This window comes from Callospermophilus lateralis, chromosome 16 (genome assembly GCF_048772815.1).
Source record: "Callospermophilus lateralis isolate mCalLat2 chromosome 16, mCalLat2.hap1, whole genome shotgun sequence".
NCBI lineage: Eukaryota > Metazoa > Chordata > Mammalia > Rodentia > Sciuridae > Callospermophilus > Callospermophilus lateralis.
Window position 1 is genome coordinate 80,864,706 of NC_135320.1, and position 12,525 is coordinate 80,877,230.

Genomic DNA, 12,525 nt, shown 5'->3' on the forward strand with positions numbered 1-12,525 from the left:
GATACTGCAAAGTAGACAGAGAAGAGCAATGCATGGAATCCCCCAAATTTGCAAATCACACTGTGATGGCGATTCAGTGCCTATCAGTGACTCAAACAAAAGGCTGGAATTTTTGAAATGATTCAGTACACTCTGAATATGACTGACAGATATCACCACTGAAAATAGAATATTTATAACCCTAAAGATAGTTAGGGAACAAATAGTTCTTTTGGGAGGTTAGGCTATTCTATTGCAAGAGGTTAAGATAATTAATTTCATAGAACACCTGCCAAAAGACAATAAAGACTTAATTTGATTTTGACAAGGAAAAAAAAAAAGCCTTCCAAAAATCTGGGAATATTATTCACAATTAAAAATTTTAAAGTTTCCTTCAATGGAGCCATGTTAGAACATGGTAGGGGAGACAGGCTAAAAGATTTATTGGGTGTTTTTAATTTCTCAGGTAACGTTTTATATTACTTTACACTGTTCAGAAAGTAGTGCAATGATGAGAACTCTCTGGTGGATACTCTCCTCTCACATTTAATCTAAGTTGTTAAAAATCATTAGCTTCTAAACATAGTTTGCAACAAGAGATAATAAAGAGCCATGTGAAAGGGACAGGTATGTTGTGAAAGATCAATTTTTCTTGTAAAACACTCTGGATATGCTGCTAATAATGGAAACTTACTTATTAATTTAGGGTAGAATTAAAACAAATCAAAACATCTGCTTTGCATCATGTACATATTCCTTTTGTTTAGAGAAAACTTTTTCTTTAGTTAGCTTAAGCAGAATACATTAGTCTCTATGCAAAACAAAAAAGGGACTTTTTTTTTTTCAACAAAGTATCCATATATAGGAAGAGGTAATCCTGTTGACAAAACAAAGATAGCAAGTGGTTAAGTGCATACCAGTAAGAATTCTCACTTTTCTCAAAGATACAATCTACCCAAGGCCTCCTTCCATTGAGTCCTTCAACAGATTTTATACTGAGAAATCACTCAGGGAGGAGACATCCTCTCCAAGAAGGTGTGTGGTGGGAATGATTTTCAATCTGATTCTCAGGAAGGCCTCAGATCACAGGTGCAGGAAGCGTCTGAGACTGCTGAGTACAGATACTGCCTCAGAACACACGGATCTTCCTGGCCACCATGCCTTCTCCACAGGTGAGCAGGTATTTTCATCTGAGAAAACCCCAAAGCATATAAAAACTGCATTGGAAAAGCAGAAGAACAGCAAGTTACATTCACTCAGTGAGGAAAACCTCCAGGGTTGCTGCATAGGCCCCGTGTGGCTGGCGCAGGGCTTCCCACGCTTTAAGGATGGTTGCTTCATCTTTGTTCTGGACTCAGAAATTCCTTTCAGAAATTTTAGGAATTAGAAAATGTGAGAATGCTACTGTTGTGAGATAGCATGAGAAATTGACAATATAAAAAATGACTATTAATATTGCATTTGAATACTTAAATTCAATCCATAATAATCTCATAACATAAACAGGCACATTTGACTTTCTTCCATGTAACAAATGGTACTTATTTTTCAATTTCCCCTTATTATGAAATCCAACATTCAAGGTCCTTCATAATCAGAACTGAGTTTTTATCTCAGAAACCCACTGCTTATTCTTCCACCTACCCTGCCTCAAACTGTTTGCAGTCTCCTACCTCTGAGTTTCTCTCTGGCTGCAACCTACCTCCCAATAAATCCTGAATAGCACTGATACCGATTTAGGCATGACTGATGGGTTCATGCTTCTGACTCAGTCTAGATAATGAGTTCCTTGATGGAAGGGACTGCAGCTTAATACCTCAAACAGTGCTTGGCACACAGTAGGTATTAATTGAATGGTTGAACAAATGACCTTTATAATTAAGGTTACTGCAGTCATCTAACATTTACCATGCACTGTATACTTTGTTTCAATATCCAAGGAACATTTTACCCAAATTTTTCTATTTATGGGGCAAAGCTTCTGTAGGATTCTGCCTCACAATATTTCCTTATTTCCCTGGCCAAATGAGACATGCCCCTTTGGCTGGATATAAGGTTTAGCAACATGGGATGTACTGCCTTTCCTTCAAGGGCAGAATTAGAACTCTAGAGTCACAGAATTATAGATCAGGGTATCTTTTTTTATAATGGAAAGAAAATTAAAATAGTTTCTACACTGGGCATCACTGTAGGTGCACACTGGTCCCTCACATCTCTTTGTCCCCACAACCACCCTGGAAGGAAGCCATAAATGTGCCTGTTTTGCAGAGCAAGAAACAGAAAGGGTATCGGTAGCATAAGCAGCCTCACTTACACTGTTAGCCCTGCTGGGAACATATAAACCACCTACTTCTTTCTGATCAAGCTGAAGAGAGGATTTTATTAAATCTCGAAGTGCAGTGAGCTGTTTCTTTTCTTCATCCTGGGTCTGTTTTATCTATGAAAGAAAAAAATCACCTTCTGTTACTTATCATTTATACTTTTATGAGCAGAGTTTGATTTATCCCAATATAGCACTCATCAAACAATTCAATGACACGGTAGATTTTCTTATTAGTCCTTCCTAAAGTCTTATTTTTGATATGAGAGGCATGGTCTTCTCATCCTAAGGCAGTACCAGTGAGTTCTGGAATTCATGAACAATGCACCATGCTGTCTTATTAAATAATACATCCAGGCGTGGCAAAACCCTGAAGCAGGAAAGTAAACTGATATAATACTGAGATCATTGCTTCTAGCTTTTCAAAGCGTGGAGGTAGGAATACCACAATGGGATTAGATGGGCCGGAAGAGAAGCACACGGACAACCAGGAATCCCATGGGCCAGTGCACAACGAAGGTTCACGCCACACCATGTGAGGACAAGAGACTCCTGCTTTTTAAAAAATCACTTGGAATTTAACTGTAATCTGAACCACATAAACTATTAAAATAAAATTACAAAATAAATACTATGTGCTTTCAAAGTTATATTAAAAACATAGGTAGAAAATTCCTTATCTAAGACCAGAGTGTTTTTTTGTTTGTTTTTAGAATTTGGGAATATATGCACAATATAATGAGATACCTTGAAGATGGGACACAAATCTAAACATGAAATTCACTTTTATTTCACATATACCTTATAAACATAGGCTGAAGGTAATTTTCTACAGTATTTTTAGCACACCTACAGTTTGACTGTGACCTGTCACAGGGTCATGTCAGTCAGTGCCCCAAAAGTTTCAGATTTTGGATTCTGGATGTCTGGATGAGGGATGTTCAGCCTATATAAGGCATTATTTACAATGCCAAAACCTTATCTGAAGATATTTCCTCAGATTCATAAAATACATTCTTTTAATACTGCTTACAAAGAGCTTGTAATGAATTTGCCATTTATATGTTTATATTTAGCTTTTTTTCCCAGAAAAGTTTTCCTTTTGGTTTAAAAAAGTGAAACACTGATATTTTGAAGAAAAAAAAAAAAAAGCAAAATAAATCCATGACTCTGCTTACTCAGACAGTTATGTAATTTATATCCTTTCCATGGCCAAAAATTGTTCCTGACGAACCGGCATTGAAATTTGAAGCTACGTAGTCCTGAACAGAGAACCATCTAGAACCAAAGGTTATATACTCCCCTTCCTGCTCCTCCTATGCATCCCAAAGATGCATAGGAGGAGTATCTGACCAGTGGTAATTGTTCTGAGCTAAACAGAAGGATCACTTACGCTTTTCTGCTTTTGATACCATTCTCGAACAGATTTCAAATTTAATGATGTTTGCCACCAGCTGAAATGCATGTATTGCAGGGAGAACTTACATTATATAAATCAGCAGCCAGTTTTTCAATGTACTGTTTCAATTTATCAGCTGTTTTCAAGCCATCTTGGAAGAAACTATAAAACAAAACATTGGCAGTTTATCAGCAATGTAAAAAAAAAGAACTATAATTACCTGAAAAATCTGAAAACACAGACCCTTTTCTTTACCTTCACAAAACAAGTATAAAACCAATTTCAGTATTTTGTAAGGATGCACACCACCAACAAATTATGGCTAGTATTTCACATCTGATATCATAGTCACTGCAAATTACTGTTGCAGTCCTCACGTGATGATTTCATAATGTGTCCACCCACCTACATGTAGAACAATTCCTCCTGGTTGAGCCACATTTGAATACAAGAAAGAAAAACATCTTAACTACTGGTATCCATGAAATCAAAGTAGCCACCACGAACAGAGATGTGACTGGACTAGAGGGACAGGCAGGAGGGAGGTCAGAGTTCTTTCAGTCCCCCAGAGGGATCTGTATTCCAACACATGCTTAAAACAGAGGACTTCAAAGCAACAGTGTAATGGACCTGGAAAACAGAATGTCGGCACATAGGTAGAAAGGCCTGAATCCTAACAAGAGCTAACGCCAGCAGAATGAATGAAGCACTTCAATCTCATCCCTGTTCTTAAGAAGCGTACATGGAGGAGAGAGAGCACAGGACTCGCTCAGGTTGTTCACACAGAGACAGAGGACTGAGACTCAGGCCTCCCTGATTCGGCACCCTTGCCTGTCAACTACCAGAGGGAGACTTCCTACTGCAAGCAGAGCACTCCCCTCAGGGGCCCAGTGTGTGACATCAGCTTAGTACAATAAGCTGCAGGACACTGGTATTTACGAATTCCACTGCTCTACTGGAAGCTTCTCTAATCATGCCCCTGCTGTCCATTATTTCTCAGTGGACTGTATCTGTTTTTCTGTCTCCCTACAGACAATGAGGACTATCTTATCTCCAGATCACAGCCAGCTCTACACAATGCAGATGCTCCACAAGTGCCTACAAATGAAGCAACAGCAAGATATTTTAGGGTACATTTTACACTTCTTCTCTACGTTCATTGCCAATAAGACGACCTATCAGAACTGGCCTTCACAGTGGTTTCTCAAGTTCTACAAGTGCCAGCATTTTTTAAGGCTGAAATCTTTTGGTGGAAAAATTTTACCAAATTAAGAGAAACACTATTTTATAAACTCTTCCAGCAAAAGGGACAGAGGGAATGACACCTTTTTGGTCAACTATTTAAATGGAAAACATATTCAAGTCCTCATTTTCAGGTTTTCACCACATTCTACAGGGATGCAAGTGAAACTTCTTCATACAGAATTAAAGAACTTCTATGTTATGTCCCTTGAATACTTTTCTGATTTTAACTTCTAATATTTTCCCTTAAAAATTTTAGGCTCCATGCCAGGTGCAGGGGCACACATCTGTGATTCCAGAGACTTGAGAGGTTGAGGCAGGAGAACTGTGACTCTGAGGCCTGTCTCGGCAACTTAGTGAGATTTTGTCTCAAAACAAAACCCTAAAGGACTGGGAATGCAGCTCAGTTGGATAAAGCACCCCTGAGTTTCATCCCTATTGCAAAACAAAACAAAACCACCACCAATAAAACCAAAAAGCCATAAAATAAAAAATAAAATTAACAACAGAAATTATCGGCCTGCAGCCATGCCACACTATTTCCAGTTGCTTGTTCCTTCTCAACCCATGGCTGACGGCGAGGAATATGAACATGTCCATCACTGCAGGAAGCTCCACTAGATGGTGCTGCTCTATAAACAAGCAAACAGATCTGAGCCTAATGCAAAGAAAGTACTATATCTACAGTGTGATCCCACTGATGTGCATACCAGGGATACCTAAGTTCAGTCATCTTTTGAGTGAGAAAAATGTGTTTTTTTTTTCCTTCAGCTTCATTTTCTAAAAACTTTCCCCTAAAACATGGCACATTACTGAAGCAAAAAAGATTAAATAATTGATGTTTAGTCTAGGAGGACAGGCTGAAGGCAAGTTCCTTGCAAAAAGTCATCTTAGCGCCAATTTCTAGTTTTGGAAACAGGAGCAGAAATGAAGGATGGGTTGCAGAGAGAACAAAATGACCAAGAGTGTCATGAGTAAAGCCATAAAGAGCAAATGCCAACATGCTGCCAACAGCACTGTCCCTCTGGTGATTCCTTTCTTTGCATGCTTGATTCTCTCTCCTTGAGAAGACACAGAGCCACTACCTGTCACATTTCAGAGGGCAGCAGCTTCTCCCTTCCCCTTTTCCTCTCCACTGCAGTTGGCTGCAGTTCTAAGGAAATGCATGGGCTTGGGAAATCAGAAGCATGATGTCCTAGCTCTAAACCTTGCTAGATGTGAGTCCTGGGGCAGGGTAGTGGCCCTACATGAAGAGCGGCATGCTTACCTCCGCAAGTGCACATTAACTTTGAGGAGCACTAGACAAGCTACTTACTACAGACGAAAAGTGTTCTATCAACTGCGAAGTGAAGCACAAGTGTGAGCTCTGATTACCTATCACGGAATTTGACGTGCAAATCCTCCAAATGGAAGGAAATCACCTGTCTGGCACTTGTCTCAGCCATGTTCTCTGTCCATATTTACTGAAATATGATGAGATCTTCAGAAAATTGAGAATGATGACAACAGTCACAACAGCAGCTGGCATGAACTGAGATTTTCTCTGTGTCTGTCACTATTTTGCACCATGCAGGGAATATCTCTTTTTAAAAGTTTTATTATAGAACCAACCATGTGATTAGAGCAGAGGAACCTTCAATCCTCCTTCTCCTCCCACCTATGGGGAGGGGAGTGGGCTGGAGATTGAGTTTATTACCAGTGGCCAATAATTTAATCAAGCATGTCACGTATTGGGGCTTCCAAAAAATTCCCTAAATAGATGTATTCAGAGAACTTCTGGGTTAGTGTAGGGGAGCAGCATACCCAATTCTATGGGGACAGAAACTCAGGACCCTTTTGGATCTCACCCTATGTGCCTCTCATCTACCCTGGTCACTTGTGTCTTTTATAATAAGTCAGTAAGTTAAAAAAACAAAATTTCACTGCAACTCAACACAATAGGTAATTATCACTAGTCCTTATATAGGAAAAGGAGATGATCACTTGGCCTGGGAGAGTTCTGGAGAGCCCTGGAGATAATGTGCTTATCACAACAGGCACAGACATGTAGTTCTACACGTGACAGTCCCAGGCCAAAATGAGCTTCATTAGTTTTCTGACCTTAGAGAAGGCAAGACTGGCTTCACAACTTAATCAAGCGCTTGAGATACATATCACCACATTTTAATGATACAGGATGCTAAGAAAATTTAAGTTGCCAGCTGATGGGCACAGGGACCTCATATTTACACTGACAGGCTACAACACACCCACAGCCCAAAGTGCAAAGCCATGTTCATCTAATAGGGATATCTGTCCACTGGTAGAACAATCTCCAGAAAACAAATCAGAGCCTTAGCATCCAGAGTCCCTATGTCCTTCATTTTTAGCCTACTTAATTGTGTCCAAACAGCAATGGGGAAGGAAAACCAAGCAAAACAAGAGTGTCTCCCTGATCCTCCTGGTCAGATTCTGTTTGAGTTGGCCTAGAAAGGGATGCTGTTTGACTAAAGGCTGAGAACACCTATTTTCCAACCTGCCAAACAAATTAAACAATGAAGTGACTAGCCCTCACACCTTCTGAAAGCCTGGTCTCCCAGCCTCAGGCTCTGAGTCAAGAACTAATTCCCTGCCTTCCAGGTAACAGGGTGACTTCCTTCCAGACATACTCCGCACATCTGCGGCACCAATGAGCTTGAACATACAGCACTAACTCAGATCCAAGTGGCACTCCTGAACCCACTCCTGGAAATCAAGCCTTAAAAACGTGGATGTCTAGGCCCAATCCCAGGCTTACCAAATCAAGGTTTTCTGGCATGCTGTCTAGGAGCATGTACTCTGAAGCTGGAGACCTGGGTTTAAGATTTGGTTCCATTACTTTCTAGCTATAAGTTTTGTGAGGGTAATTTGTTTTATAGTTTTTTTAATTTCATTTTTCCCCTCAAGATAAAATTCATATAATAAATTTCAGTAGTTTTTAGTATATGTGCAACATTACGTAACCATCGCCACAAATTCCAGGACTTCCATCACCCTCCAATGTCCTGCGCACAGCAGTGTCCACCACTTCCTCCCTTCTCCTCTGCCCTTGCAACCATGAAATCTGCTGTTTGTCTCTATGGATCTACCTTTTCTAGACATTTTACACAGAATCATACAATATGTGGTCTTGTGTGTCTTAAGCCTGTTTCAAAGATCCATCTCTGTTGTAGCATGCACTGGTACTTCATTCTTTTGTACGGCTGAATACAACTCCCTTGTGTGGTGACACCAAATTTGTTGAACCATTCATCAGCTGATGGATATATCTTTCTATTTTTGTTTATTACTTTAATTACAGGGCTGTAGTGGATGTGGTGTCTCACTGTGGTTTTTAAAATATGTTCTTTATTTATGTTAGTTGTGAACGAACCTCCTTATTTATTTATTTTTTATTTATGGTGCAGAGGATCAAACCCAGTGCCTCACACATGCTAAGCAGGTGCTCTGCCACTGATCTATAGCCCCAGCCCCTCACTGTGATTTTGATCTGCATTTCCCTAATGATCAACGATGTCAAGCATCTTTTCATGTACTTTTGGGCAGTTTTTCTCTCTTTCTTTTTAAACATAAAATAGAAATTAACTTTATTTCTCTGGAAGAAGTCGATACTGATAGCTGGAACAGCAACTCTGGCCACAGAGGCTGGTGGGAAAACATGGATGGCACAGGGGAAAATGGGTCAAACAGCACTGGTGTCCCTCAGGAAAGCTGCCTCCTTGGTCTCCTCCCAATCCTGGGGCCTTTGACCCTGGTCTTTGCCATAAGATGGTCTGGCACCCTTTCTCTGTTTCCTGAACCACATTGGGTTTCCAGGCACAAGATTCTAAGATCGAACAAGCCCCATAACGTGTCCATGGTAAGATCACAAGTCACATTCTTCTGGCACTCCCAAATGTCTGCTGGGGCTCTCTAGAAGAGTGCCGAGTCCTTATGGTTTCCCAGGTGTTGACCCATCTTTGGGCCAACACATCCTCCTGCCCACGACACACACACTCCAGTTACAGGCCCCATCAAAGACTAGAGGCAGAGGCAGGTCACACACTGCCTGAGGAGGCAGCCCCCAGCCTATTATGGGGCTCCTGCTCACCTCCTAGCTGGGGCACTGAGTTCTGAACCAGAGTGTGCAGGGATAGCGTCTGGTGAGAGAAACGGGCAAAGCAGAATTCCAAGCCTTCTGCTGCCTTGGCCTCGCTCTGGGAGCAGCAGGTCCTCCAGGCCTGGGGGGGAGTGTCTCCTACCCTTGTCCCATGGATAGGCTCAAGGGCTTCCTTCAGAGCAGACTCTTGCTCTCCAGATGCCTTTGAGTGCTTGTGATGGGCAGGGCCGCTGGAGCCCGGCAGTGGGCAGCCGGCTTGCTCCAGGTTATCTGTGTATCTCTTTTAGAAAAATGGCTATTCATAATCTTTGCACATTTTAAAAATTGAGTTGTCTTGTTGAATTCTTTCTACATTCTGTATACTGGATCCTTATCAAATAGTGGTTTGCAAATATCTTCTCCCATTCTCTAAGCTGTCTTCTCATTTTCTTGACAACAACCTTTCATAAGCCAAAGTTATAAATTTGGGAGTCCAGTTCTTTCTTTGGTTTTCTGTGCTTGCTATGTCTATATTGACACATTTTTTGGATGTCTATTAAATGAATGAACAAGACTTCCAGCGAGTTCTTTATCCTTTTTGTGCTATATTTTCTGATTGCTCTGAATAGGAAATAAGAAAATGCATGTAAAGAATTCTGGAAAGGCTATACACTCTGGCCTATAAAATAAGCTCTTGGCAAATGTCAGGTTTTATTACTGTTTGTAAGATGAAGGATAATAGAGCAATGTTTGTAAAAGCTCTTGACTGTGCAGATTGTAGTGATAACCCAGGTGGTAAAGGGAGTAGGTGAGCAAGAGGATGTGTTTGTTTTGAGAGCAGCACATTACCAACCATGCTCGTGTTTGAAGTAAGGAGTAATTAGAGTGGGTGAGCTGAAATGGGTAAGAAAAAGTCAAGAGCTCTTTCCTGCTCCCTTTATTTCTTCATTGTTGTAGCTGCACCCACATTACGGTGTCATGATACATGAGGTATTTATTGCCTTGCAAATTCACTCTTGAGTACCGGCTGATGCTGTATTGAAAATGATTTGGGAACTGGAATAAATGCTCAGAAGAAGAAAGTTTTAAAACAAAACTCTGAGTAGAGAATGCTTTATAGATCCACAACATGCCTATTAGGAGTTCTGAGGGACTGGCTAAAGTAGGAAAAAAATAAAATGCTTCTTAAAAGAGAACCCCCACCCTGGCATCTTGCTATGATGGAACTCTAGGTCCAATCATGGGATAACTTATAGTTGAATTTCAGTATAACCCAGTTCTACCATGAGGTCTTAGAACTGCACACAAGGTTCTTCACTTGCAGAGTTCTTCTTCTGCTCATACTTCTCTGTCCTAGGGGGAGACTTTCTCACCAGAAAAAGTCAGCCATCCTAGTCCAACAGTGAGTACCACTACCTCCTCCAGGGTACAGTGACCCACCTTCTCAGCCTTCCTGGCCAAAAATGTCTCCTTTTTGTCTCCTTTTATGTCTATGTCACCAGTTACTGTTTAGAATCACTGCTATTTCTGATGTGCATGACCTAATTCCTGTACCAGACAAATAAGTCCCAAGAAGAGAACCCTTATTTAACTTCTTCCCCAGAACCCAGCAAAGTAGCTGGCCTTTGGTAGGAGATTAATAAATATTTCTGAGCAGGGAGAAGCAAAGAATAAAAGAGTAAAGGGAGGACACATTAGCTAATACAAGTTAGGGTTGCTCTTCTCATCTTTGCTAACAAGGCTATAATGCGTGTATTTTACAAAGCCTCTTATATCTGGAAAACTCATGTTTGTGTAGCTCAAACTCTCATTCAGACTTAGAAAATCTGAGATCAAAAAAGATTTCTAAAATCAGGTTAAATCAGATTTGCTACCAAAGGGTTGCAATTCAGAAGATCGAGAGATTCGCTTATTTTGGCAAAAGTTTCAAAGCAATGTTTCTTAATAAAATCAAAATTGATGAGAGATGAAAAATTCCACCCAAAACTAAAATCAGGGATCACCACAATATCCTTCCAAGTTTCATAATTGTCCTACTCCACTCCTAAGTCAAAAGGAAGTTCCTAGTCTTTAGTAAGAGCCTTCATCGGTCAAGTCAAACACTATCCTATACATGTGGAAGCTATTTCCACTTAAATATATGCTTTTTATTTTTGATACACATTTATACGAGGGTAGAATTTTTTGAAAAGAGAAAAAAAGTTACCAAGTTAAATTTATGTAAATAACAATGTGATCATTAAAAAACTTTTCCAAAAGAGAGACATCCCAACAACAAATATATTGCACATCCTCAAAAGAACCCTGAGTGGTACTACAAACCTTACCCCAACTTGACAGATGAGGACACTGAGGTTTGGTGAAGAACCTGATAGTGAAGGACCTGATCACGTGTCCCCGGCCCCAGGGTCAGAACTTGATCTAATCTACTACATGACTTGAGCCTTATGCTGTTATCATAAGATTAATGCTGACCTCCCTAAATGTTTCAATTGTATATAAAGATCTGTCTAGATAATGCTACTATTAAAAGGAATAAGAGATCAAAGGGAATTATGTATTTAATGTTTTGGAGAGTAGGCATTGTAACCTAGTCCAAATGACCTTGACATTATTCTACTCATAAATTTATATCAGAGCCATCTGGACCACTTTGGAAAGGTCCTTGCCCTATCTTCTATATAATTTTTACCAATTAATACCAGACTTTAATAGTAACTGGCACATTTTCACATAACACTCTTCCTGAAAACTCATGCAAGTTAACCCAACAAGTAAAGAGAAAGTAAGAAGAGAATCGTGAGAAGAATAAAAAGGCAGCCCTACAATGTAGACAAACAAAAGTAGAGCCAGCATACAACAGTGGATGTCTCTCAGAACATAACACCATTTCATAGAAATCCATGTTCAAATGAAAAATATCTTCATGCCCAAAGCACTCGATTTCACTTATTTAGATGATGAGAAAACACCCAAAACAAATCCAGGTGGGAATACATGGTGTAAATGACCCTCTGACAGTAAAATGGCAAGTACAGGAAGAAAAGGGGCCATCGAAAGGCCCCCATTGGGACAGGACTTGTGTGTCTCTGACACAGGCTGCAAAGGCTGGCCTGCAAGTTCAGCATGTCAACGGAAGACAGTGTGTCAAGTGACCAGTCAGTTGTTCCATTTTGAGCTATTAATTTATATAAAACTCTGAAGATAGAACACAACACCATTTCTTGTCCACTGAGCTGTGGAATATCATTATACAGTTATATACAGCCCTAAATGAAGGAAAAAAAAAAAAAAAGCCAAGAAAACCAATGAAGCAAAGGGGCCTTCCCTGGGCTACGGGCTAAGGCTATGACTGCAATGATCTACTTACTTGCACTGTGCGTGATAATACTTTATAAGGTTTTGCAGCAGATCCACACCCTTTTTGGTCTTGATTTCGTTGACTTTAATGAGATACTGTGGAGATAAAACAGAATTTTATGTTGCTAA

The 12,525-nt window shown here is 40.1% G+C and overlaps 1 protein-coding gene across 5 annotated transcripts in view; it reads right to left on the minus strand.

Annotated features, from left to right (window-relative positions):
- Asap1 (ArfGAP with SH3 domain, ankyrin repeat and PH domain 1) overlaps positions 1-12,525 on the minus strand; it is a 341,517-nt gene that overhangs the window by 76,569 nt on the left and 252,423 nt on the right. For 3 of the 5 annotated variants that reach the window (XM_076836258.2, XM_076836256.2, XM_077105587.1), the window contains exons 9-11: positions 12,407-12,492; positions 3,785-3,860; positions 2,294-2,416 (exon numbers count right to left, since the gene is read on the minus strand). In XM_076836258.2, the coding sequence (XP_076692373.1) occupies positions 2,294-2,416; positions 3,785-3,860; positions 12,407-12,492 (285 nt within the window). The remainder of the gene's footprint in view (positions 1-2,293; positions 2,417-3,784; positions 3,861-12,406; positions 12,493-12,525) is intronic. The other 2 variants (XM_076836260.2, XM_076836257.2) reach the window with 1 other exon arrangement.